Source organism: Oncorhynchus tshawytscha, unplaced genomic scaffold (assembly GCF_018296145.1).
Source record: "Oncorhynchus tshawytscha isolate Ot180627B unplaced genomic scaffold, Otsh_v2.0 Un_contig_4859_pilon_pilon, whole genome shotgun sequence".
In the NCBI taxonomy this organism is placed as follows: domain Eukaryota; kingdom Metazoa; phylum Chordata; class Actinopteri; order Salmoniformes; family Salmonidae; genus Oncorhynchus; species Oncorhynchus tshawytscha.
Genome location: NW_024609389.1, coordinates 40,001 through 67,376, shown reverse-complemented (window position 1 = coordinate 67,376; position 27,376 = coordinate 40,001). Strand labels below are relative to the sequence as shown.

Here is a 27,376-nt window from a genome sequence, read left to right as displayed (position 1 = left end):
TAAACCCCAGGAAGAGTAGCTGCTGCCTTGGCAGGAACTAATGGGGATCCATAATAAACCCCAGGAAGAGTAGCTGCTGCCTTGGCAGGAACTAATGGGGATCCATAATAAACCCCAGGAAGAGTAGCTGCTGCCTTGGCAGGAACTAATGGGGATCCATAATAAACCCCAGGAAGAGTAGCTGCTGCCTTGGCAGGAACTAATGGGGATCCATAATAAACCCCAGGAAGAGTAGCTGCTGCCTTGGCAGGAACTAATAGGGATCCATAATAAATACAAATACTTAAACGAGTGGCCGTGCAAGACAGCCCTTGGGTAGGTGTTTTGATGGCTAGCATGAGGTATGTGCGAACAGATCCTGTGACAGGGAGTCGTGATGAGACAGGAACTGGAGGGGGGCAGGGAGGAAGGGTGAGCGAGGTACTGGGGGTTGGGGGGGTCTTACCACTCCGAACAGCTCCTGTGACAGGGAGTCGTGATGAGACAGGAACTGGAGGGGTGTGGAGGGGGGCAGGGAGGAGGGGTGGTGTCCTCCATGAGGGTAGTTGAACCCCCCTCCCACAGACAGGTGCTCTCCAAGCAGCTCCACCTCGTTCTCTATCCTCTGCAACGGCTATGATAGGGATACAAAGGGTTATGTAGGGTCATAAGCATACAAAAAGGGCTATGAAGGGTCATAGGCATATTAAAAGGGCTATGAAGGGTCATAGGCATATTAAAAAGGGCTATGAAGGGTCATAGGTATATTAAAAAGGGCTATGAAGGGTCATAGGCATATTAAAAGGGCTATGAAGGGTCATAGGCATACATAAGGGGACTATGTGCTGTTACAACTTGTTCTCTAGTCTCAAGGGTTCTCTTGGCCAGGGGGAAAGTTTATAATGGACTCTAAAACGGTTATGTCAAGTCACTTTCACGAATTATAATTGAAGTCAAAGTGAGCACATAGTGAATAGAAGGCAATTTAAGATGTGAATATGAGACTTAACTGAACCATTCTGTGACTAAGCAGAACAGCAGCAACTTATTTACCCAAGTAGTAACAATGCAGATTCAACATTACAAACATTACCAGGGCCTGGACGGCACCACTACCTTAATGGGCCTGGGCGGCACCACTACCTTAATGGGCCTGGGCGGCACCACTACCTTAATGGGCCTGGGCGGCACCACTACCTTAATGGGCCTGGGCGGCACCACTACCTTAATGGGCCTGGGCGGCACCACTACCTTAATGGGCCTGGGCGGCACCACTACCTTAATGGCGGCACCACTACCTTAATGGGCCTGTGCGGCACCACTACCTTAATGGGCCTGGGCGGCACCACTACCTTAATGGGCCTGGCCCACACCACTAACTTAGTGCCGTCCGGGTCAGGGGAGGGTTTGGCCCAGTGCCGTCCGGGTCAGGGGAGGGCACACAATTGGCCCAGTGCCGTCCGGGTCAGGGGGAGGGTTTGGCCCAGTGCCGTCCGGGTCAGGGGAGGGTTTGGCCCAGTGCCGTCCGGGTCAGGGGAGGGTTTGGCCCAGTGCCGTCCGGGTCAGGGGGAGGGTTTGGCCCAGTGCCGTCCGGGTCAGGGGAGGGTTTGGCCCAGTGCCGTCCGGGTCAGGGGAGGGTTTGGCCCAGTGCCGTCCGGGTCAGGGGAGGGTTTGGCCCAGTGCCGTCCGGGTCAGGGGAGGGTTTGGCCCAGTGCCGTCCGGGTCAGGGGAGGGTTTGGCCCAGTGCCGTCCGGGTCAGGGGAGGGTTTGGCCCAGGGTCCGGGTCAGGGGATGGTTTGGCCCAGTGTCGTCCGGGTCAGGGGATGGTTTGGACACGGTAGGCCGGGTTAGGGAGGGTTTGGACAGGGTCGTCCGGGTTAGGGGAGGGTTTGGACAGGGTTAGGGGAGGGTTTGGACCAGTGTCGTCCGGGTTAGGGGAGGGTTTGGACAGGGTAGGCCGGGTTAGGGGAGGGTTTGGCCCAGTGTCGTCCGGGTTAGGGGAGGGTTTGGACAGGGTTAGGGGGGCCTGGGTTTGGCCCAGTGTCGTCCGGGTTAGGGGAGGGTTTGGCCCAGTGTCGTCCGGGTTAGGGGAGGGTTTGGACAGGGTAGGCCGGGTTAGGGGAGGGTTTGGACCAGTGTCGTCCGGGTTAGGGGAGGGTTTGGACAGGGTTAGGGGAGGGTTTGGCCCAGTGTCGTCCGGGTTAGGGGAGGGTTTGGCCCAGTGTCGTCCGGGTTAGGGGAGGGTTTGGACCAGTGTCGTCCGGGTTAGGGGAGGGTTTGGACGGGTTAGGGTTTGGGGTTACAGGGTTAGGGGAGGGTTTGGCCCAGTGTCGTCCGGGTTAGGGGAGGGTTTGGCCCAGTGTCGTCCGGGTTAGGGGAGGGTTTGGACAGGGTAGGCCGGGTTAGGGGAGGGTTTGGACCAGTGTCGTCCGGGTTAGGGGAGGGTTTGGACCAGTGTCGTCCGGGTTAGGGGAGGGTTTGGACCAGTGGACCGGGTTAGGGGAGGGTTTGGACAGGGTTTGGGCCGGGTTAGGGGAGGGTTTGGACAGGGTTAGGGGAGGGTTTGGACAGGGTTAGGGAGGGTTTGGACAGGGTTTTGGGAGGGTTTGGACAGGGTTAGGGGAGGGTTTGGCCCAGTGTCGGGTTAGGGGAGGGTTGGCCAGGGTTAGGGTTAGGGGAGGGTTTGGACAGGGTTTGGTTAGGGGAGGGTTTGGACAGGGTTAGGGGAGGGTTTGGCCCAGTGTCGTCCGGGTTTTGGAGGGTTAGGGGTTAGGGTTTGGCCCAGTGGTTTAGGGAGGGTTTGGACAGGGTTAGGGAGGGTTTGGACAGGGTTAGGGAGGGTTTGGACAGGGTTAGGGGGGTTTGGGTGTCGTCCGGGTTTGGACAGGGTTAGGGTTAGGGAGGATTTGGACAGGGTTAGGGAGGATTTGGACAGGGTTAGGGTTAGGAGGATTTGGACAGGGTTAGGGGAGGATTTGGACAGGGTTTTTGGACAGGGTTAGGGGAGGATTTGGACAGGGTTAGGGAGATTTGGATTTTTGGACAGGGTTAGGGGAGGATTTGGACAGGGTTAGGGGATGATTTGGACAGGGTTAGGGGAGGATTTGGACAGGGTTAGGGGAGGATTTGGACAGGGTTAGGGGAGGATTTGGACAGGGTTAGGGGAGGATTTGGACAGGGTTAGGACAGGGTTAGGACAGGGTAGGGCCGTCATTGTAACTAAGAATGTATTGAAGAGTCATTACATCTATTGCATGATATTAAAAACAAACTAGAGTGGGTACTTTGAAAAACACAGACATTAAAAACAAACACTAGATTGGATCCTTGGAGAAACCGTCATAAATACAACTCCTGATTATAATGAAAATCAAAGAGTGATGCGTTTCTTACCGATCTGGACTGTTGTGTCGGGAAGGGAAGGAAGTGTCCAGGTGGAGGGAGGTGAGGGGGGTGGTGAGAGAGGTGGGGAGGGGGGAGGAGGAAAGGAGGATCATTGGAGAGGAGGGAGGGAAAGGAGTAGGGCACAGGTAAATGCTGCACTGAACACGCCCCCAGCATCTGAGAGAGAGAGAGAGAGAGAAAGTGAGGTTTGATACTACTGTGCATGGCAATGACATATCTGCATTTAATTATTTCTGCCACCAGGGGACAGCAAACACCAACAAGCATAGCAACATCATTACATTAGGGGACAGGAAACACCAACAAGCATAGCAACATCATTACATTAGGGGACAGGAATGATAGCTAGACAGACTGGTACCCGACTAGACCAAGGAGTGGAATGATAGCTAGACAGACTGGTACCCGACTAGACCAAGGAGTGGAATGATAGGTAGACAGACTGGTACCAGACTAGACCAAGGAGTGGAATGATAGCTAGACAGACTGGTACCAGACTAGACCAAGGAGTAGAATGATAGCTAGACAGACTGGTATGATAGCTGACTGGTACCAGACTAGACCAAGGAGTGGAATGATAGCTAGACAGACTGGTATGATAGCTGACTGGTACCAGACTAGACCAAGGAGTAGAATGATAGCTAGACAGACTGGTACCAGACTAGACCAAGGAGTAGAATGATAGGTAGACAGACTGGTATGATAGCTGACTTGTACCAGACTAGACCAAGGAGTGGAATGATAGCTAGACAGACTGGTACCAGACTAGACCAAGGAGTGGAATGATAGCTAGACAGACTGGTACCAGACTAGACCAAGGAGTGGAATGATAGGTAGACAGACTGGTACCAGACTAGACCAAGGAGTAGAATGATAGCTAGACAGACTGGTACCAGACTAGACCAAGGAGTGGAATGATAGGTAGACAGACTGGTATGATAGCTGACTGGTACCAGACTAGACCAAGGAGTAGAATGATAGCTAGACAGACTGGTATGATAGCTGACTGGTACCAGACTAGACATTTGTAGCTGAAATGTTCAATATCTTGTGGCCTCTTGAACATGACCCAGGAGAACCAATTCAAGGACTGTCGTTAAGACCCAAGGTGGTCACACACACACACACACCTGTCTCTACTCACAGGGTGGTAGTGTTGTACTGAAGACCACACACACTACTGTCTCTACTCACAGGGTGGTAGTGTTGTACTGAAGACCACACACACACACTACTGTCTCTACTCACAGGGTGGTAGTGTTGTACTGAAGACCACACACATACACACACTACTGTCTCTACTCACAGGGTGGTAGTGTTGTACTGAAGACCACACACACACACTACTGTCTCTACTCACAGGGTGGTAGACAGTGTTGTACTGAAGACCACACACACACACTACTGTCTCTACTCACAGGGTGGTAGTGTTGTACTGAAGACCACACACACACACACACACACACACTACTGTCTCTACTCACAGGGTGGTAGTGTTGTACTGAAGACCACACACACTACTGTCTCTACTCACAGGATGCTGTCTCTGAAGACCACACACACACACTACTGTCTCTACTCACAGGGTGGTAGTGTTGTACTGAAGACCACACACACTACTGTCTCTACTCACAGGATGCTAGTGTTGTCCTGTACTGAAGACCACACACACACACTACTGTCTCTACTCACAGGGTGGTAGTGTTGTACTGAAGACCACACACACTACTGTCTCTACTCACAGGATGCTAGTGTTGTCCTGTACTGAAGACCACACACACACACTACTGTCTCTACTCACAGGGTGGTAGTGTTGTACTGAAGACCACACACACACACACACTACTGTCTCTACTCACAGGATGCTAGTGTTGTCCTGTACTGAAGACCACACACACACACTACTGTCTCTACTCACAGGGTGGTAGTGTTGTACTGAAGACCACACACACTACTGTCTCTACTCACAGGATGCTAGTGTTGTCCTGTACTGAAGACCACACACACACACTACTGTCTCTACTCACAGGGTGGTAGTGTTGTACTGAAGACCACACACACACACACACTACTGTCTCTACTCACAGGATGCTAGTGTTGTCCTGTACTGAAGACCACACACACACACTACTGTCTCTACTCACAGGGTGGTAGTGTTGTACTGAAGACCACACACACTACTGTCTCTACTCACAGGATGCTAGTGTTGTCCTGTACTGAAGACCACACACACACACTACTGTCTCTACTCACAGGGTGGTAGTGTTGTACTGAAGACCACACACACACACACACACACACTACTGTCTCTACTCACAGGATGCTAGTGTTGTCCTGTACTGAAGACCACACACACACACTACTGTCTCTACTCACAGGATGCTAGTGTTGTCCTGTACTGAAGACCACACACACACACACTACTGTCTCTACTCACAGGATGCTAGTGTTGTCCTGTACTGAAGACCACACACACACACTACTGTCTCTACTCACAGGGTGGTAGTGTTGTCCTGTACTGAAGACCACACACACACACTACTGTCTCTACTCACAGGGTGGTAGTGTTGTACTGAAGACCACACACACTACTGTCTCTACTCACAGGATGCTAGTGTTGTCCTGTACTGAAGACCACACACACACACTACTGTCTCTACTCACAGGGTGGTAGTGTTGTACTGAAGACCACACACACACACACACACTACTGTCTCTACTCACAGGATGCTAGTGTTGTCCTGTACTGAAGACCACACACACACACTACTGTCTCTACTCACAGGGTGGTAGTGTTGACCTGTACTGAAGACCACACTGCATGCTGGGATCTGTTGTTGAGAGGAACAGACAGGAGGGAGGTGCTGTCCTGTATACAGAGGAGCTACCAGACCATGATGAGAAGGGACAGGAGTCACCGTATAGGAGACTGGGACTGAGGCCTGTTAGGGAGAGAGAGAGAGTTAATATATAGGAGACTGGGACTGAGGCCTGTTGGAGAGAGAGAGTTAATATATTAATTTTAAAAATAGTTTTTATTTAACTAGGAAAGTCAGTGAAGAACGAATTCTTATTTACAATGACGGCCAAACCCGGACAACGCTGGTCCAATTGTGCGCCACCCTATGGGACCCCTCACCATTACAATAACCAGGGAGGTTAGCATTTTATATCATAACCCTCACAGGTCCCTCCCTCCCTCCCTCCCTATCTAACCTGTTAATATAGACCCCCTCCCTCTCCCAGTCTAAACTGTTAATATAGGCCCCCTCCCTCTCCCAGTCTAACCTGTTAATATAGACCCCCTCCCTCTCCCAGTCTAACCTGTTAATATAGGCCCCCTCCCTCTCCCAGTCTAAACTGTTAATATAGGCCCCTCCCTCTCCCAGTCTAACCTGTTAATATAGGCCCCCCTCTCCCAGTCTAAACTGTTAATATAGGCCCCCTCCCTCTCCCAGTCTAACCTGTTAATATAGGCCCCCTCCCTCTCCCAGTCTAACCTGTTAATATAGACCCCCTCCCTCTCCCAGTCTAACCTGTTAATATAGGCCCCCTCCCTCTCCCTCCCCAGTCTAACCTGTTAATATAGGCCCCCTCCCTCTCCCAGTCTAACCTGTTAATATAGACCCCCTCCTCCCTCCCTCCCCAGTCTAACCTGTTAATATAGGCCCCCTCCCTCTCCCAGTCTAACCTGTTAATATAGACCCCCTCCCTCTCCCAGTCTAACCTGTTAATATAGGCCCCCTCCCTCTCCCAGTCCCTCCCCCTCTCCCAGTCTAACCTGTTAATATAGGCCCCCTCCCTCTCCCAGTCTAACCTGTTAATATAGGCCCCCTCCCTCTCCCAGTCTAACCTGTTAATATAGGCCCCCTCCTCCCTCCCTCTCCCAGTCTAACCTGTTCATGAAGGTCCATGACCATGGCTCCTTGCTGCTGTGTGTGGTGGTGAGCTGCTTGATGAGAATGATGGACAGCGGGGTGCAGTAACCGTGGAGACAGGGCAGGGGGGTGGAACGCTCGAGGCTCCTCCACGCCCCCACCGGCAGGGGCTGGGGGCTGGCCGTAGGGGGGAGGAGGGGGGTGAGAGTAGCTCTGGTGGGGGTGAGGGTAGTGGTAGCTTTGGTCCTGGGGGTCCAGTCGGATGGAGGGGGGAGGAGGGGAGGGGTGATGGGGAGGAGGAGGGGGGAGGTGACGGGGGGTGCGGGAGAGACGGCCACGCTGGCGACGCGCTGGAGGACTGGAGGAAAGGAGGGAGGAGAGATAAGTCTTCATCATTCTGATAAGTATCATACATCAACACAATATGTCATCACCATAGTTACAATCATCATCATCATCATTATCTTTTTACTGGTCAATATTGACTAGAGCGCAGCATTCCAAACTGACTGACTGGCTGGCTAACTGGCTGGCTAACTGACTGGCTAACTGACTGGTTAACTGACTGGTTAACTGGCTGGCTGGCTGGCTAACTGGCTGGCTGGCTGGCTGGCTGGCTAACTGGCTGGCTAACTGACTAACTAACAAACGAACAAAGTAACCAAGCTAAAGAGCACAGTACCAGGTGAGGTAAGTCTCTTACCTGTGTCTGTGTCTGACAGGTGTATGGCAGCGCTCCTGGTGGTAATGGGGGTGGGGGTTAGGGGGAGGTCTGCGACTGTGGGGCAGCTCCCACGGCCTCATTGGTGGAGAGGGGTTGGAGGGTGGGGCCACCGTGGAGAGATCCAGCACTGATTGGCCAGATAGTCTCTGACGCTTTGGACTGGGACTGTCCTCATTCTGTTGGAAGTGATGGGAAGAAAATGGAGAGGGTGAGAGCGAGGAGGAGGGCGAGAGCGAGGAGGTGGGGGGGAGCGAGGAGGAGAGATAAACCAAGGTTAGTTTCACATACCACCTATAACTCCATCATGAATCAATAGATGTAGCAGACCCTATGATTAACAGTCCATATTGTTGCTCAGTAACACACAGGCCCTACTCTACCCCCATTAACACACAGGCCCTACTCTACCCCCATTAACACACAGGCCCTACTACCCCCATTAACACACAGGCCCTACTCTACCCCCATTAACACACAGGCCCTACTCTACCCCCATTAACACACAGGCCCTACTCTACCCCCATTAACACACAGGCCCTACTCTACCCCCATTAACACACAGGCCCTACTCTACCCCCATTAACACACAGGCCCTACTCTACCCCCATTAACACACAGGCCCTACTCTACCCCCATTAACACACAGGCCCTACTCTACCCCCATTAACACACAGGCCCTACTCTACCCCCATTAACACACAGGCCCTACTCTACCCCCATTAACACACACTCCCTATTCTAACCCCATTAACACACACTCCCTATTCTAACCCCATATTGTTGCTCAGTAACACACACTCCCCTACCCCATTTGTTGCTCAGTAACTACCCCTCAGTAACACACATATTGTTGCTCAGTAACACACACTCCCTATTCTACCCCATATTGTTGCTCAGTAACACCCCCTATTCTACCCCCATATATTGTGACCCCATAGTTGCTCAACACACACTCCCCATTCTACCCCATATTGTGACTCAGTAACACACACTCCCCATTCTACCCCATATTGTGACTCAGTAACACACACTCCCCATTCTCACCCCTCCCTATTCTATTGTTGCTCAGTAACACACACTCCCCATTGTTGCTACCCCATATTGTTGCTCAGTAACACACACTCCCCATTCTACCCCATATTGTTGCTCAGTAACACACACTCCCTATTCTACCCCATATTGTTGCTCACACACACTCCCCATTCTACCCCATATTGTTGCTCAGTAACACACACTCCCCATTCTACCCCATATTGTTGCTCAGTAACACACACTCCCCATTCTACCCCATATTGTTGCTCAGTAACACACACTCCCCATTCTACCCCATATTGTTGCTCAGTAACACACACTCCCTATTCTACCCCATATTGTTGCTCAGTAACACACACTCCCCATTCTACCCCATATTGTTGCTCAGTAACACACACTCCCTATTCTACCCCATATTGTTGCTCAGTAACACACACTCCCTATTCTACCCCATATTGTGCTCAGTAACACACACTCCCCATTCTACCCCATATTGTTGCTCAGTAACACACACTCCCTATTCTACCCCATATTGTTGCTCAGTAACACACACTCCCTATTCTACCCCATATTGTTGCTCAGTAACACACACTCCCTATTCTACCCCCATATTGTGACTCATGGCATTTCCTCTGAGTGAGAGACATGAATACAGGCCCATAGGAGAGTCATCTCCAGTTGAGATGTAGTGAGACATACTTTCACAGGCACAGTTGGGGAACACTTTTCAGTCAGCGGTGAGTCACATACTTACCGGAAAGAGCTCACACACACACACACACACACACACACACACACACACACACACACACACACAGACTGTAACTGACTAAATAGACCCCCAGAAACTAGAACTAAAAAGGAAAAATGATTTGAACTAAAACAAAGTAAATTATCTCTGACTAAAATGTGCTATTTGCAATCTGGTGAAAACAAATCATTGATGCAAACAAGATACACACACTATGGCTACCCCCGGTGGCAAGGCTACCCCCCACACACACCATGGCTACCCCCCGGTAAGGCACACACCATGGCTACCCCCCACACACCATGGTGGTAAGGCACACACCATGGCTACCCCCCCCGGTGGTAAGGACACACCATGGCTACCCCGGTGGCTACCCCCCATGGCTACCCCCGTGGTAAGGCACACACCATGGCTACCCCCCGGTGGTAAGGCACACACCATGGCTACCCCCCACACACCATGTGGTAAGGCACACACCATGGCTACCCCCCGGTGGTAAGGCACACACACCATGGCTACCCCCGGTGGTACACACACCATGGCTACCCCCCGGTGGTAAGGCACACACACCATGGCTACCCCCCGGTGGTAAGGCACACACACCATGGCTACCCCCCGGTGGTAAGGCACACACACCATGGCTACCCCCCCCGGTGGTAAGGAACACACACCATGGCTACCCCCCGGTGGTAAGGAACACACACCATGGCTACCCCCCGGTGGTAAGGAACACACACCATGGCTACCCCCCACGTGGTAAGGAACACACACCATGGCTACCCCCCCCACGTGGTAAGGAACACACACCATGGCTACCCCCCGTGTTAAGGAACACACACCGTGGCTACCCCCCCGGCTGCAACCTATCAGACCACTACTGATGATGCTACTTAATGCTAGCTAGCTGGCTGGCTGCAACCCATCAGACCACTACTGATGATGCTACTTAATGCTAGCTAGCTGGCTGGCTGCAACCCATCAGACCACTACTGATGATGCTACTCCTGCCACCTACCCTCCAGTACAGCTACAGGAGGGTGGGTGGCAGGTCTCCAGACTGTGACCATTTAGTGACATTTACAAACCCTTTGACTTGGCTGTGAAAGTTGTATTTGGAAGCCATGGTGTGTGCCTTACTACCAGGGGGGCATGGTGTGTGCCTTACTACCAGGGGGGGGCATGGTGTGTGCCTTACTACCAGGGGGCATGGTGTGTGCCTTACTACCCCCCGGGGCATGGTGTGTGCCATTACCACCGGGGGGGCATGGTGTGTGCCTTACTACCAGGGGGGCATCATGGTGTGTGCCTTACCACACCATGGCATGGTGTGTGCCTTACCACCAGGGGGGCATGGTGTGTGCCTTACCACCAGGGGGGCATGGTGTGTGCCTTACCACCAGGGGGGGGACATGGTGTGTGCCTTACCACCAGGGGGGACATGGTGTGTGCCTTACCACCAGGGGGGACATGGTGTGTGCCTTACCACCAGGGGGGACATGGTGTGTGCCTTACTACCAGGGGGGCATGGTGTGTGCCTTACTACCAGGGAGGGGGGCATGGTGTGTGCCTTACTACCAGGGGGGGGGGGGCATGGTGTGTGCTTTACTACCAGGGGGGCATGGTGTGTGCCTTACTACCAGGGGAGGGGCATGGTGTGTGCCTTACCACCAGGGGGGCATGGTGTGTGCCTTACCACCAGGGGGGCCATGGTGTGTGCCTTACCACCGGGGGCATGGTGTGTGCCTTACCACCGGGGGGCATGGTGTGTGCCTTACCACCAGGGGGGGGGCATAGACTGAATCATGATGGTCAAGTCTACTGAGACGTTACAGAACAGAGAGAATAGGAGAGTGTCCTCAGTAAGTCAGCTTCTGACACACACACACACACACACACACACACACACACACACACACACACACACACACACACACACACACACACACACACACACACACACACACACACACACACACACACACACACACACACACACACACAGTGATTGCTAACAGGAAACAGCTGGATCGCAGGCTGCAGACACACACACCCACAGTCACACCCACAGGATGCAGGCAGGCAGCTGCCACTGAGCAGACTGAGTTTTACAGGCAATAACACCCTCAGCATCTGCACTAGTCCATTTCAACTCCTGCTTCAGACTAGCACAGACACACGAATGAATAATGAGGGAGAAAGTTAGACGCACAAATATCATAACCCCTCCAAGACATGCTAACCTCCCACCATTACAATAACCAGGGAGGTTAGCATTTTATATCATAACCCGCCCAGACATGCTAACCTCTCACCATTACAATAACCAGGGAGGTTATGATATAATATGCTAACCTCCCTGGTTATTGTAATGGTGAGGGGTCTCATAGGGCGGCTCACAATTGGTGTGTCGTCCATCCATCTCAAAATCCTAAGGACAGCCAGTATAACTATTCAACCCCCCGTTACACACCATCCTAAATTATTCATCCTTGATGCCCCAGCGTCACGATGCCCCAGCCCACAGCGTCACGATACCCCCAGCGCCACGATGCCCCAGCCCCCAGCGTCACGATACCCCCAGCGTCACGATACCCACAGCGTCACGATACCCACAGCGTCACGATACCCACAGCGTCACGATACCCACAGCGTCACGATACCCACAGCGTCACGATACCCACAGCGTCACGATACCCACAGCGTCACGATACCCACAGCGTCACGATACCCACAGCGTCACGATACCCCCAGCCCGACCCAGCGTCACGATACCCACAGCGTCACGATACCCACAGCGTCACGATACCCACAGCGTCACGATACCCACAGCGTCACGATACCCCAGCGCCACGATACCCACAGCGCACGATACCCCAGCCACGATACCCCAGCGTCCACGATGCCCCAGCGCCACGATGCCCCAGCGCCACGATGCCCCAGCGCCACGATGCCCCAGCGCCACGATGCCCCAGCGCCACGATGCCCCAGCCCACGATGCCCCAGCGCCACGATGCCCCAGCGCCACGATGCCCCAGCGCCCGATGCCCCAGCGCCACGATGCCCCAGCGCCACAGCGTCACGATGCCCCAGCCCACATGCCCCAGCGTCACGATGCCCCAGCCCACAGCGCCACGATGCCCCAGCGCCACGATGCCCCAGCGTCACGATGCCCCAGCCCACAGCGCCACGATGCCCCAGCGCCACGATGCCCCAGCGTCACGATGCCCCAGCGTCACGATACCCCAGCCCACAGCGTCACGATACCAAGGCAGAAAAAGTAGGTATATTAGCCCAAGTTACAGAATGGACCTTGATCCAAACAGATAAACTCAGCTGTTGCTCTCTTCAAATCGTTGGGCAGTTCAATATCATTACATTAACACTGTACTTGTCAACATAATTCCAGAGACCACCAAGCATGTTATTAATGAATCAATTAATACAAAATCAATGACTGTGTTTCCCAATCGAATCACATAACAACATCATGTCAGTCATTTGTTTGAATGGTAAATCTCTATTGATAAACTGGGTGAATCAAGATGTAGCCTGGGTCTATCCACAATACAGGTGAATAGATATTCAACAGGAGTTTGGTGTGTTGAGTGATTGAGCTTGTTGTGGCTCATTTCATTGGGTTACAGATGAAACACTGTTTCCCTTCTCCATTCAGGATACATTGTATTGGCAAACTGCTAAGAGAACATACAGTATTATTTGAATTGTACCTGTCAACATTGGCATAGTTCTAGCTTCTTTTATAAAAAAAAATGTGCACTGTCTCTTTAACCAGTAATGACATCATTATTGAGGCAAGGAGGGGACGGCCCAGGAGTCAGTCAGCTGACCCAATAGATCATCTTTGGGAGAGACGTGAGACAGACTGAATAGGAGAATGAATACTGTTTTTTGTGTGGCAATCCGTTTTGAAAATAAAATCAGCATATTTCGCAAACAAAGTACTAGGAGTAGTGAATTGATGTTAGCTTTAGCTGTTCGCTAGCAAGGAAAGTTAGCCTAAAAAACTGGCAGCTTTTAGTGAATTGATGTTATTTTAGCTGTTAGATAGCAAGGAAGCTACCGGTATCTTCTAGCATTGTCAAGTTATTCTAGCCTGTATGGACATTGTATTTATTTATGTGTAATTTATATTTATCCTTTATTTAACTAGGCATGTCAGTTAAGAACAAATTCTTATTTAAAATGACGGCCTAGGAACAGTGGGTTAACTGCGACAGATTTTTACCTGTCAGCACGGGGATTCGAGGCTAGCAGTGAGTCAGAGGAGTAGACATGATGCAGCCCAGACTCCCAGTCTAGCAGTGAGTCAGAGGAGTAGACATGATGCAGCCCAGACTCCCAGGCTAGCAGTGAGTCAGAGGAGTAGACATGATGCAGCCCAGACTCCCAGGCTAGCAGTGAGTCAGAGGAGTAGACATGATGCAGCCCAGACTCCCAGGCTAGCAGTGAGTCAGAGGAGTAGACATGATGCAGCCCAGACTCCCAGGCTAGCAGTGAGTCAGTGGAGTAGACATGATGCAGCCCAGACTCCCAGGCTAGCAGTGGTCAGCAGAATGATGGCCCAGACTCCCAGGCTCTGGATAGATAGCAGACCCCCCCCTAGACCCCCCCAGGCCAGTGAGTCAGTAGGCACCGAGACCCCTTACACCTAGACCTCCTTCCCCCACACACCTCCCTAAAACTCCCACCCACACCCCCCCCCTAAGACCCCCCACCAAGACTCCCACTACACACCCCCCTAAGACCCCCTCCCAAGACTCCCACTACACACCCCCTAAGACCCACCCCAAGACCCCCCCCCACTACACACCCCATCTCCCACCTCTTGATTTCAAATCTATGTATTTTCCTGGACCACCATTCCTGCCCTCCTCAGAAAGCAGCACCCTCCACACACAGCCCAGAGGAATGTACCTGACAGTTTCTCTTTCACCATGAGGTCATGTCTGTAAACAGGAGCTGTTGGAGCACGATATCATGACTCTCTCTCTCTCTCTCTCTCTCTCTCTGTGTGTGTGTGTGTGTGTGTGGATCTCACCTTGTCACCCTCCTCTCCACAGGCATGGTCAGGATGGCTCCTCCCCCCTACGGCTCCTAGACACAGAGATACCATCATTACTACAGACCCCGGTTCAAATCCAGGCTGGATCACAACCGGCTGTGATTGGGAATCCCATAGGGCGGCGCACAATTGGCCCGGTGTCGTCCGGGTTAGGCCGTCATAGTAAATAAGAATGTGTTATTAACGGACTTGCCTAGTTAAATAAATAAAATATTAACAGTGGTAGACTGGCCCCTAGACACAGAGATACCATTATTAACAGTGGTAGACTGGCCCCTATGGCCCCTAGACACAGAGATACCATTATTAACAGTGGTAGACTGGCCCCTAGACACAGAGATACCATTATTAACAGTGGTAGACTGGCCCCTAGGCCCACAGAGATACCATTATCAACAGTGGTAGACTGGCCCTATGGCCCCTAGACACAGAGATACCATTATTAACAGTGGTAGACTGGCCCCTATGGCCCCTAGACACAGAGATACCATTATTAACAGTGGTAGACTGGCCCCTATGGCCCCTAGACACAGAGATACCATTATTAACAGTGGTAAATTGGCCCCTAGACACAGAGATACCATTATTAACAGTGGTAGACTGGCCCCTAGACACAGAGATACCATTATTAACAGTGGTAGACTGGCCCCTATGGCCCCTAGACACAGAGATACCATTATTAACAGTGGTAGACTGGCCACTAAACACAGAGATACCATTATTAACAGTGATAGACTGGCCCCTACGGCCCCTAGACACAGAGATACCATTATTAACAGTGGTAGACTGGCCCCTATGGCCCATTATAAACCTACAGGGGAGTCTAGACTAGATGATACTACGGTTATATCTAGACTAGATGATACTACGGCTATATATATATATAGACTAGATGATACTACGGCTATATATATAGACTAGATGATACTACGGCTATATATATAGACTAGATGATACTACGGCTATATATATAGACTAGATGATACTACGGCTATATATAGACTAGATGATACTACGGCTATATATAGACTAGATGATACTACAGCTATATAGACTAGATGATACTAAGGCTATAAAAAAAATCAATAAAAAAAATCAAATCAAATTATTTGTCACATACACATGGTTAGCAGATGTTAATGCGAGTGTAGCGAAATGCTTGTGCTTCTAGTTCCGACAATGCAGTAATAACGAACAAGTAATCTAACTAACAATTCCAAAAAACTACTGTCTTATACACAGTGTAAGGGGATAAAGAATATGTACATAAGGATATATGAATGAGTGATGGTACAGAGCAGCATAGGCAAGATACAGTAGATGATATCGAGTACAGTATATACATATGAGATGAGTATGTAAACCAAGTGGCATAGTTAAAGTGGCTAGTGATACATGTATTACATAAGGATGCAGTCGATGATATAGAGTACAGTATCTACGTATGCATATGAGATGAATAAGGTAGGGTAAGTAACATTATATAAGGTAGCATTGTTTAAAGTGGCTAGTGATATATTTACATCATTTCCCATCAATTCCCATTATTAAAGTGGCTGGAGTTGAGTCAGTGTCAGTGTCAGTGTCAGTGTGTTGGCAGCAGCCACTCAATGTTAGTGGTGGCTGTTTAACAGTCTGATGGCCTTGAGATAGAAGCTGTTTTTCAGTCTCTCGGTCCCAGCTTTGATGCACCTGTACTGACCTCGCCTTCTGGATGACAGCGGGGTGAACAGGCAGTGGCTCGGGTGGTTGATGTCCTTGATGATCTTTATGGCCTTCCTGTAGCATCGGGTGGTGTAGGTGTCCTGGAGGGCAGGTAGTTTGCCCCCGGTGATGCGTTGTGCAGACCTCACTACCCTCTGGAGAGCCTTACGGTTGAGGGCGGTGCAGTTGCCATACCAGGCGGTGATACAGCCCGCCAGGATGCTCTCGATTGTGCATCTGTAGAAGTTTGTGAGTGCTTTTGGTGACAAGCCGAATTTCTTCAGCCTCCTGAGGTCGAAGAGGCGCTGCTGCGCCTTCTTCACGATGCTGTCTGTGTGAGTGGACCAATTCAGTTTGTCTGTGATGTGTATGCCGAGGAACTTAAAAAACTTGCTACCCTCTCCACTACTGTTCCATCGATGTGGATGGGGGGTGTTCCCTCTGCTGTTTCCTGAAGTCCACAATCATCTCCTTAGTTTTGTTGACGTTGAGTGTGAGGTTATTTTCCTGACACCACACTCCGAGGGCCCTCACCTCCTCCCTGTAGGCCGTCTCGTCGTTGTTGGTAATCAAGCCTACCACTGTTGTGTCGTCCGCAAACTTGATGATTGAGTTGGAGCGTGCGTGGCCACGCAGTCGTGGGTGAACAGGGAGTACAGGAGAGGGCTCAGAACGCACCCTTGTGGGGCCCCAGTGTTGAGGATCAGCGGGGTGGAGATGTTGCCTACCCTCACCACCTGGGGGCGGCCCGTCAGGAAGTCCAGTACCCAGTTGCACAGGGCGGGGTCGAGACCCAGGGTCTCGAGCTTGATGACGAGCTTGGAGGGTACTAGGGTGTTGAATGCCGAGCTGTAGTCGATGAACAGCATTCTCACATAGGTATTCCTCTTGTCCAGATGGGTTAGGGCAGTGTGCAGTGTGGTTGAGATTGCATCGTCTGTGGACCTATTTGGGCGGTAAGCAAATTGGAGTGGGTCTAGGGTGTCAGGTAGGGTGGAGGTGATATGGTCCTTGACTAGTCTCTCAAAGCACTTCATGATGACGGATGTGAGTGCTACGGGCGGTAGTCGTTTAGCCCAGTTACCTTAGCTTTCTTGGGAACAGGAACAATGGTGGCCCTCTTGAAGCATGTGGGAACAGCAGACTGGTATAGGGATTGATTGAATATGTCCGTAAACACACCGGCCAGCTGGTCTGCGCATGCTCTGAGGGCGCGGCTGGGGATGCCGTCTGGGCCTGCAGCCTTGCGAGGGTTAACACGTTTAAATGTCTTACTCACCTCGGCTGCAGTGAAGGAGAGACCACATGTTTTCGTTGCAGGCCATGTCAGTGGCACTGTATTGTCCTCAAAGCGGGCAAAAAAGTTTTTTAGTCTGCCTGGGAGCAAGACATCCTGGTCCGTGACTGGGCTGGATTTCTTCCTGTAGTCCGTGATTGACTGTAGACCCTGCCACATGCCTCTTGTGTCTGAGCCGTTGAATTGAGATTCTACTTTGTCTCTGTACTGGCGCTTGGCTTGTTTGATAGCCTTGCGGAGGGAATAGCTGCACTGTTTGTATTCAGTCATGTTACCAGACACCTTGACCTGATTAAAAGCAGTGGTTCGCGCTTTCAGTTTCACACGAATGCTGCCATCAATCCACGGTTTCTGGTTAGGGAATGTTTTAATCGTTGCTATGGGAACGACATCTTCAACACACGTTCTCATGAACTCGCACACCGAATCAGCGTATTCGTCAATGTTGTAGTCTGACGCAATACGAAACATCTCCCAGTCCACGTGATGGAAGCAGTCTGGGAGTGTGGAGTCAGCTTGGTCGGACCAGCGTTGGACAGACCTCAGCGTGGGAGCCTCTTGTTTTAGTTTCTGTCTGTAGGCAGGGATCAACAAAATGGAGTCGTGGTCAGCTTTTCCGAAAGGGGGGCGGGGCAGGGCCTTATATGCGTCGCGGAAGTTAGAGTAACAATGATCCAGGGTCTTTCCACCCCTGGTTGCGCAATCGATATGCTGATAAAATTTAGGGAGTCTTGTTTTCAGATTAGCCTTGTTAAAATCCCCAGCTACAATGAATGCAGCCTCCGGATAAATCGTTTCCAGTTTGCAGAGAGTTAAATAAAGTTCGTTCAGAGCCATCGATGTGTCTGCTTGGGGGGATATATACGGCTGTGATTATAATCGAAGAGAATTCTCTTGGTAGATAATGCGGTCTACATTTGATTGTGAGGAATTCTAAATCAGGTGACCAGAAGGATTTGAGTTCCTGTATGTTTCTTTCATCACACCATGTCACGTTGGCCATAAGGCATACGCCCCCGCCCCTCTTCTTACCAGAAAGATGTTTGTTTCTGTCGGCGCGATGCGTGGAGAAACCCGCTGGCTGCACCGCTTCGGATTGCGTCTCTCCGGTTAGCCATGTTTCCGTGAAGCAGAGAACGTTACAGTCTCTGATGTCCCTCTGGAATGCTACCCTTGCTCGGATTTCATCAACCTTGTTGTCAAGAGACTGGACATTGGCAAGAAGAATGCTAGGGAGTGGTGCACGGTGTGCCCGTCTCCGGAGTCTGACCAGAAGACCGCCTCGTTTCCCTCTTTTTCTGAGTCGTTTTTTTGGGTCGCTGCATGTAATCCAATCCGTTGTCCTGGTTGTAAGGCAGAACACAGGATCCGCGTCGCGAAAAACATATTCTTGGTCGTACTGATGGTGAGTTGACGCTGATCTCTGTCGGCGCCGGAAGTAACAAGTCTATATATAGACTAGATGATACTAAGGCTACATATATATATAGACTACATGATACTAAGGCTATATATACATATATATATAGACTACATGATACTAAGGCTATATATACATATATATATAGACTACATGATACTAAGGCTATATATACATATATATATAGACTACATGATACTATACTAGGCTATATATACATATATATATAGACTAGATGATACTAAGGCTATATATATAGACTAGATGATACATATATATATATATATATATATATATATATATATATATATATATATATATATATATATAGACTAGATGATACTAAGGCTATATATATATATAGATGATACTAAGGCTATATATATATATAGACTAGATGATACTAAGGCTATATATATATATATATATAGACTAGATGATATATATAGGCTATATATATATATATATATATATATATATATATATATATATATATACTATATGATACTATATATATATATATATATATAGACTAGATGATACTAAGACTAGATGATACTAAGGCTATATATATATATAGACTAGATTATACTAAGGCTATATACTAAGGCTATATATATATATATATATATAGACTAGATGATACTAAGGCTATATATATATATATATATATATATATAGACTAGATGATACTAAGGCTATATATATATATAGATATATATAGACTAGATGATACTAAGGCTATATATATATATATATATAGACTAGATGATACTAAGGCTATGAAAGGCTTAGAGATTTAACCCCTATTGTTGTTTTGATTATCAAACATCTGGACCTCAACATACAAACATGTTTGTGCGAGTTATCATCTCGTGTGTGTGTGTGTGATCAGAGAGAGAAAAGGACTAGCAACACACCTTACATTCAGAAGCAGATATAGCACACACACACACACACGGCAAAGCCAGTAATCCAGGATTAAAGCAGCAGTTTTCGGATGACATCACCACCAGACTGTTACTCCGTCTCATCTTCTATTCAGTTTGTTTTCCCTTCTGGAGGTCTGACTGGGGTGACGTCACATCACACTACCAGAAGTACTGACACTTAACAGCCCTGGTCTGTCCTTGACTTCTCCCAAGTGGACTCAAGTGTCCACTTGGTTGCCATGGGTGAGGGGCGGGGATGTGTCAGGGTTGCCATGGGTGAGGGGGGGATGTGTCAGGGTTGCCATGGGTGAGGGGCGGGGATAGAGTGGATGTGTCAGGGTTGCCATGGGTGGGGGGTGTCAGGGTTGCCATGGGTGAGGGGGGTTGTGTCAGGGTTGCCATGGGTGAGGGGGGTGTCAGGGTTGCCATGGGGATGCGGAAAATAAATAAAGGAGAAGAGGAGAGACTGGAGGAGAGAGAGGAGACAGAGGAATGGGTAGGATATATGGAGGAGAGAGAGGAGACAGAGGAGACAGAGGAATGGGTAAGATATATGGAGGAGAGAGAGGAGACAGAGGAATGGGTAAGATATATGGAGGAGAGAGAGGAGACAGAGGAATGGGTAAGATATATGGAGGAGAGAGAGGAGACAGAGGAATGGGTAAGATATATGGAGGAGAGAGAGAGACAGAGGAATGGGTAAGATATATGGAGGAGAGAGAGAGACAGAGGAGACAGAGGAATGGGTAAGATATATGGAGGAGAGGAGAGACAGAGGAATGGGTAAGATATATGGAGGAGAGAGAGGAGACAGAGGAATGGGTAAGATATATGGAGGAGAGAGAGGAGACAGAGGAGACAGAGGAATGGGTAAGATATATGGAGGAGAGAGAGGAGACAGAGGAGACAGAGGAATGGGTAAGATATATGGAGGAGAGGAGACAGAGGAATGGGTAAGATATATGGAGGAGAGGAGACAGAGGAATGGGTAAGATATATGGAGGAGAGGAGACAGAGGAGACAGAGGAATGGGTAAGATATATGGAGGAGAGGAGACAGAGGAATGGGTAAGATATATGGAGGAGGTAGAGAGGAGACAGAGGAATGGGTAAGATATATGGAGGAGAGAGAGGAGACAGAGGAATGGAGTAAGGGTAAGATATGGAGGAGGAGAGAGAGAGAGGAGACAGAGGAGACAGAGGAATGGGTAAGATATATGGAGGAGAGGAGACAGAGGAGACAGAGGAATGGGTAAGATATATGGAGGAGAGGAGACAGAGGAGACAGAGGAATGGGTAAGATATATGGAGGAGGAGAGAGAGGAGACAGAGGAGACAGAGGAATGGGTAAGATATATGGAGGAGAGGAGAGGAGAGACAGAGGAATGGGTAAGATATATGGAGGAGAGAGAGAGAGGAGACAGAGGAATGGGTAAGATATATGGAGGAGAGAGAGGAGACAGAGGAATGGGTAAGATATATGGAGGAGAGGAGACAGAGGAGACAGAGGAATGGGTAAGATATATGGAGGAGAGGAGAGAGAGGAGAGAGAGGAGACAGAGGAATGGGTAAGATATATGGAGGAGAGAGAGGAGACAGAGGAATGGGTAAGATATATGGAGGAGAGGAGAGAGAGGAGACAGAGGAATGGGTAAGATATATGGAGGAGAGAGAGGAGACAGAGGAATGGGTAAGATATATGGAGGAGAGAGAGAGAGAGACAGAGGAATGGGTAAGATATATGGAGGAGAGGAGACAGAGACAGAGGAATGGGTAAGATATATGGAGGGGAGAGGAGAGAGAGGGTAAGATATATGGAGAGAGGAGACAGAGGAATGGGTAAGATATATGGAGGAGAGAGAGGAGACAGAGGAATGGGTAAGATATATGGAGGAGAGAGAGGAGACAGAGGAATGGGTAAGATATATGGAGGGGAGAGAGGAGACAGAGGAGACAGAGGAGACAGAATGGGTAAGATATATGGAGGGGAGAGAGAGACAGAGGAGACAGAGGAGACAGAGGAGACAGAGGAATGGGTAAGATATATGGAGGGGAGGAGAGGAGACAGAGGAGACAGAGGAATGGGTAAGATATATGGAGGAGAGGAGACAGAGGAATGGGTAAGATATATGGAGGGGAGAGAGAGAGGAGACAGAGGAATGGGTAAGATATATGGAGGGGAGGAGAGAGAGAGAGAGAGACAGAGGAATGGGTAAGATATATGGAGGGAGAGAGGAGACAGAGGAATGGGTAAGATATATGGAGGGGAGAGAGGAGACAGAGGAATGGGTAAGATATATGGAGGAGAGAGAGGAGACAGAGGAATGGGTAAGATATATGGAGGAGAGGAGACAGAGGAGACAGAGGAATGGGTAAGATATATGGAGGAGAGGAGAGGAGAGAGAGGAGACAGAGGAATGGGTAAGATATATGGAGGAGAGAGAGGAGACAGAGGAGAAGATATATGGAGGGGAGAGAGGAGACAGAGGAAATGGGTAAGATATATGGAGGAGAGAGGAGACAGAGGAATGGGTAAGATATATGGAGGAGAGGACAGAGAGGAGACAGAGGAATGGGTAAGATATATGGAGGAGAGAGAGGAGACAGAGGAATGGGTAAGATATATGGAGGGGAGGAGAGGAGAGAGAGGAGACAGAGGAATGGGTAAGATATATGGAGGGGAGAGGAGAGGAGACAGAGGAATGGGTAAGATATATGGAGGGGAGAGAGGAGACAGAGGAATGGGTAAGATATATGGAGGAGAGAGAGGAGACAGAGGAATGGGTAAGATATATGGAGGAGAGGAGAGGAGAGAGAGGAGACAGAGGAGACAGAGGAATGGGTAAGATATATGGAGGAGAGGAGAGGAGAGAGAGGAGACAGAGGAATGGGTAAGATATATGGAGGAGAGAGAGGAGACAGAGGAATGGGTAAGATATATGGAGGGGAGAGAGGAGACAGGGGAATGGGTAAGATATATGGAGGAGAGAGAGGAGACAGAGGAATGGGTAAGATATATGGAGGAGAGGAGAGAGAGACAGAGGAATGGGTAAGATATATGGAGGAGAGGAGAGGAGAGAGAGGAGACAGAGGAATGGGTAAGATATATGGAGGAGAGAGGAGACAGAGGAATGGGTAAGATATATGGAGGAATGGGTAGAGAGAGGAATGGGTAAGATATATGGAGGAGAGAGAGGAGACAGAGGAATGGGTAAGATATATGGAGGAGAGAGAGGAGACAGAGGAGATGAGGAGACAGAGGAGAGAGAGGAGACAGAGGAGACAGAGGAATGGGTAAGATATATGGAGGGGAGAGAGGAGACAGAGGAGACAGAGGAGACAGAGGAGACAGAGGAGACAGAGGAGACAGAGGAATGGGTAAGATATATGGAGGGAGAGAGGAGACAGAGGAGACAGAGGAGACAGAGGAGACAGAGGAATGGGTAAGATATATGGAGGGGAGAGAGGAGACAGAGGAGACAGAGGAGACAGAGGAATGGGTAAGATATATGGAGGAGAGGAGAGGAGACAGAGGAATGGGTAAGATATATGGAGGAGAGGAGAGGAGACAGAGGAATGGTGGGACAGAGAGAGGGAGGTGGAGATCCAAGAGAAAGAGTATGGAGAGAGATAGATTGTGGCTTCTCTTGACTGCTATTGATTTTCTGTAAGCTTCAGAGTGCATCAGCTGTAAGGGGGATGGTGGGAAAGAGAGAGAGACAGGGGATGGTGGGATAGACAGAGAGAGAGAGAGAGACAGGGGATGGTGGGATAGACAGAGAGAGAGGGGATGGTGGGATAGACAGAGAGAGGAGACAGGGATGGTGGGATAGACAGAGAGAGAGAGACAGGGGATGGTGGGATAGAGAGAGAGAGAGAGAGACAGGGGATGGTGGGATAGACAGAGAGAGAGAGAGACAGGGGATGGTGGGATAGACAGAGAGCGAGAGAGAGACAGGGATGGTGGGATAGACAGAGAGAGAGAGAGAGAGACAGGGGATGGTGGGATAGACAGAGAGAGAGAGACAGGGGATGGTGGGATAGACAGAGAGCGAGAGAGAGACAGGGGATGGTGGGATAGACAGAGAGAGAGAGAGACAGGGGATGGTGGGAAAGAGAGAGGGGATGGTGGGATAGACAGAGAGAGAGAGAGAGAGACGGGATGGTGGGAAAGAGAGAGGGATGGTGGGATAGACAGAGAGAGAGAGAGAGAGGGGGGGATGGTGGGATAGACAGAGAGAGAGAGACAGGGGATGGTGGGAAAGAGAGAGGGGATGGTGGGAAAGAGACAGGGGATGGTGGGATAGACAGAGAGCGAGAGAGAGAGAGAGAGAGACAGGGGATGGTGGGATAGACAGAGAGAGAGACAGGGGATGGTGGGAAAGAGAGAGGGGATGGTGGGATAGACAGAGAGAGACGGGATGGTGGGAAAGAGAGGGGATGGTGGGATAGACAGAGAGTGAGAGAGAGACAGGGGATGGTGGGATAGACAGAGAGAGAGACAGGGGATGGTGGGATAGACAGAGAGAGACGGGATGGTGGGATAGACAGAGAGAGACAGGGGATGGTGGGATAGACAGAGAGAGACAGGGGATGGTGGGATAGACAGAGCGAGAGAGAGACAGGGGATGGTGGGATAGACAGAGCGAGAGAGAGACAGGGATGGTGGGATAGACAGAGCGAGAGAGAGACAGGGGATGGTGGGATAGACAGAGCGAGAGAGAGACAGGGGATGGTGGGATAGACAGAGCGAGAGAGAGACAGGGGATGGTGGGATAGACAGAGCGAGAGAGAGACAGGGGATGGTGGGATAGACAGAGCGAGAGAGAGAGAGACAGGGGATGGTGGGATAGACAGAGAGAGAGAGAGACAGGGGATGGTGGGATAGACAGAGAGAGAGAGAGACAGGGGATGGTGGGATAGACAGAGAGAGAGAGAGAGACAGGGATGGTGGGATAGACAGAGAGAGAGAGAGAGACAGGGGATGGTGGGATAGACAGAGAGAGAGAGAGAGACAGGGGATGGTGGGATAGACAGAGAGAGAGAGAGACAGGGATGGTGGGATAGACAGAGAGAGAGAGAGACAGGGGATGGTGGGATAGACAGAGAGAGAGAGAGACAGGGGATGGTGGGATAGACAGAGAGAGAGAGAGACAGGGGATGGTGGGATAGACAGAGAGAGAGAGAGAGACAGGGGATGGTGGGATAGACAGAGAGAGAGAGAGAGACAGGGGATGGTGGGATAGACAGAGAGAGAGAGAGACAGGGGATGGTGGGATAGACAGAGAGAGAGAGAGACAGGGGATGGTGGGATAGACAGAGAGAGAGAGAGACAGGGGAGGTGGGATAGACAGGGATGGGGGATGGTGGGACAGGGATAGACAGAGAGAGAGAGAGAGACAGGGGATGGTGGGATAGACAGAGAGAGAGAGAGAGAGACAGGGGATGGTGGGATAGACAGAGAGAGAGAGAGACAGGGGATGGTGGGATAGACAGAGAGAGAGAGAGGGATAGGGATGGGATGGGATAGACAGAGAGAGAGAGAGACAGGGGATGGTGGGATAGACAGAGAGAGAGAGAGACAGGGGATGGTGGGACAGACAGAGAGAGAGAGACAGGGGATGGTGGGATAGACAGAGAGAGAGAGACAGGGGATTGTGGGATAGACAGAGAGAGAGACAGGGGATGGTGGGATAGACAGAGAGAGTGATGGAGGATAGAGAGAGAAAGAGTGATGGTGGGACAGAGAGTGAGGGAGAGAGAGCAAGAGAGGGAGGGATCAGCTTCAGAGTGCATCAGCTATTTCTATCCATTTCCTCTTCCCTCCATTATTTTGTCACCATTTCTCCCTCCAACACATTACACCCTCTCTCCACACATCACCAGCCCCCACCACCACCACCACATGTCCTCTTCATGTCACCCCCCCCTCTCTCTATGCATCAGCCCCCCTCCCCTCTCTCTATGCATCAGCAGCCCCCCTCTCTACAATCTCTCTTCTTCATGTCACCCCCTCTCTCTATGCATCACCAGCCCCCCATCTCTTCTTCATGTCACCCCCTCTCTCTATGCATCACCAGCCCCCCCATCTCTTCTTCATGTCACCCCCTCTCTCTACGCATCACCAGCCCCCCATCTCTTCTTCATGTCACCCCCTCTCTACGCATCACCAGCCCCCCCCATCTCTTCTTCATGTCACCCCCCTCTCTCTACGCATCACCAGCCCCCCCCATCATCTCTTCTTCATGTCACCCCCTCTCTCTATGCATCACCAGCCCCCCCACATCTCTTCTTCATGTCACCCCCCTCTCTCTATGCATCACCAGCCCCCCACATCTCTTCTTCATGTCACCCCCCTCTCTAAGCATCAGCAGCCCCCCATGCCCCCCCCTCTCTTCTTCATGTCACGCATCACCAGCCCCCCCCATCTCTTCTTCATGTCACCCCCCCTCTCTACGCATCACCAGCCCCCCCATCTCTTCTTCATGTCACCCCCCCCCCCCATCTCTCTACGCATCACCAGCCCCCCCCCCCATCTCTTCTTCATGTCACCCCCTCTCTCTACGCATCACCAGCCCCCCCCATCTCTTCTTCATGTCACCCCCCTCTCTCTACGCATCACCAGCCCCCCCCATCTCTTCTTCATGTCACCCCCCTCTCTACGCATCACCAGCCCCCCATCTCTCTTCATGTCACCCCCTCTCTCTATGCATCAGCAGCCCCCCCCACATCAGCAGCCCCCCCCCCCATCTCTTCTTCATGTCACCCCCCCACCCCACATCTCTCATCCTCTCCATCCCTCATTAACACATCCCTGTCTAGCTCTCCTCTTCATATCGTTCTCTCTCCATCTCACTCTTATCAGTAGCTGGTGAGATTGTGTCTTACTAACTTTTCACAACTAAAAACAAGAGAGAAATTGAGAGGCGAGAGGCGAGAAAGAGGCGATCGAGAGAGAGAGAGGGGCGATCGAGACAGAGAGAGAGGGGCGAATCTGAAAAATATCCTCCGAGAGAGAGAGGGGGCGATCTCACTAGAGAGAGAGGGAGATTCGATCACCTACAGAGAGAGAGGAGAAGAGGCAGAGGAGAGGGGCTCTGTTCAGAGAGAGAGGGGAGAAAACGATAACGAGAGAGAGAGAATGCGAGAGAGGCAGAGAGGACGAGAGAGGC

General features: G+C 50.5%; 1 protein-coding gene across 3 annotated transcripts in view; it reads right to left on the bottom strand.

The window, feature by feature from the left end:
- Positions 1 to 27,376, bottom strand: part of rnf38 (ring finger protein 38) — a 44,554-nt gene that overhangs the window by 1,809 nt on the left and 15,369 nt on the right. For all 3 annotated transcript variants that reach the window (XM_042315108.1, XM_042315110.1, XM_042315109.1), the window contains exons 3-8: positions 14,829 to 14,884; positions 7,966 to 8,162; positions 7,281 to 7,620; positions 6,168 to 6,326; positions 3,373 to 3,540; positions 446 to 613 (exon numbers count right to left, since the gene is read on the bottom strand). In XM_042315108.1, coding sequence (XP_042171042.1) covers positions 446 to 613; positions 3,373 to 3,540; positions 6,168 to 6,326; positions 7,281 to 7,620; positions 7,966 to 8,162; positions 14,829 to 14,884 — 1,088 coding nt within the window. The remainder of the gene's footprint in view (positions 1 to 445; positions 614 to 3,372; positions 3,541 to 6,167; positions 6,327 to 7,280; positions 7,621 to 7,965; positions 8,163 to 14,828; positions 14,885 to 27,376) is intronic.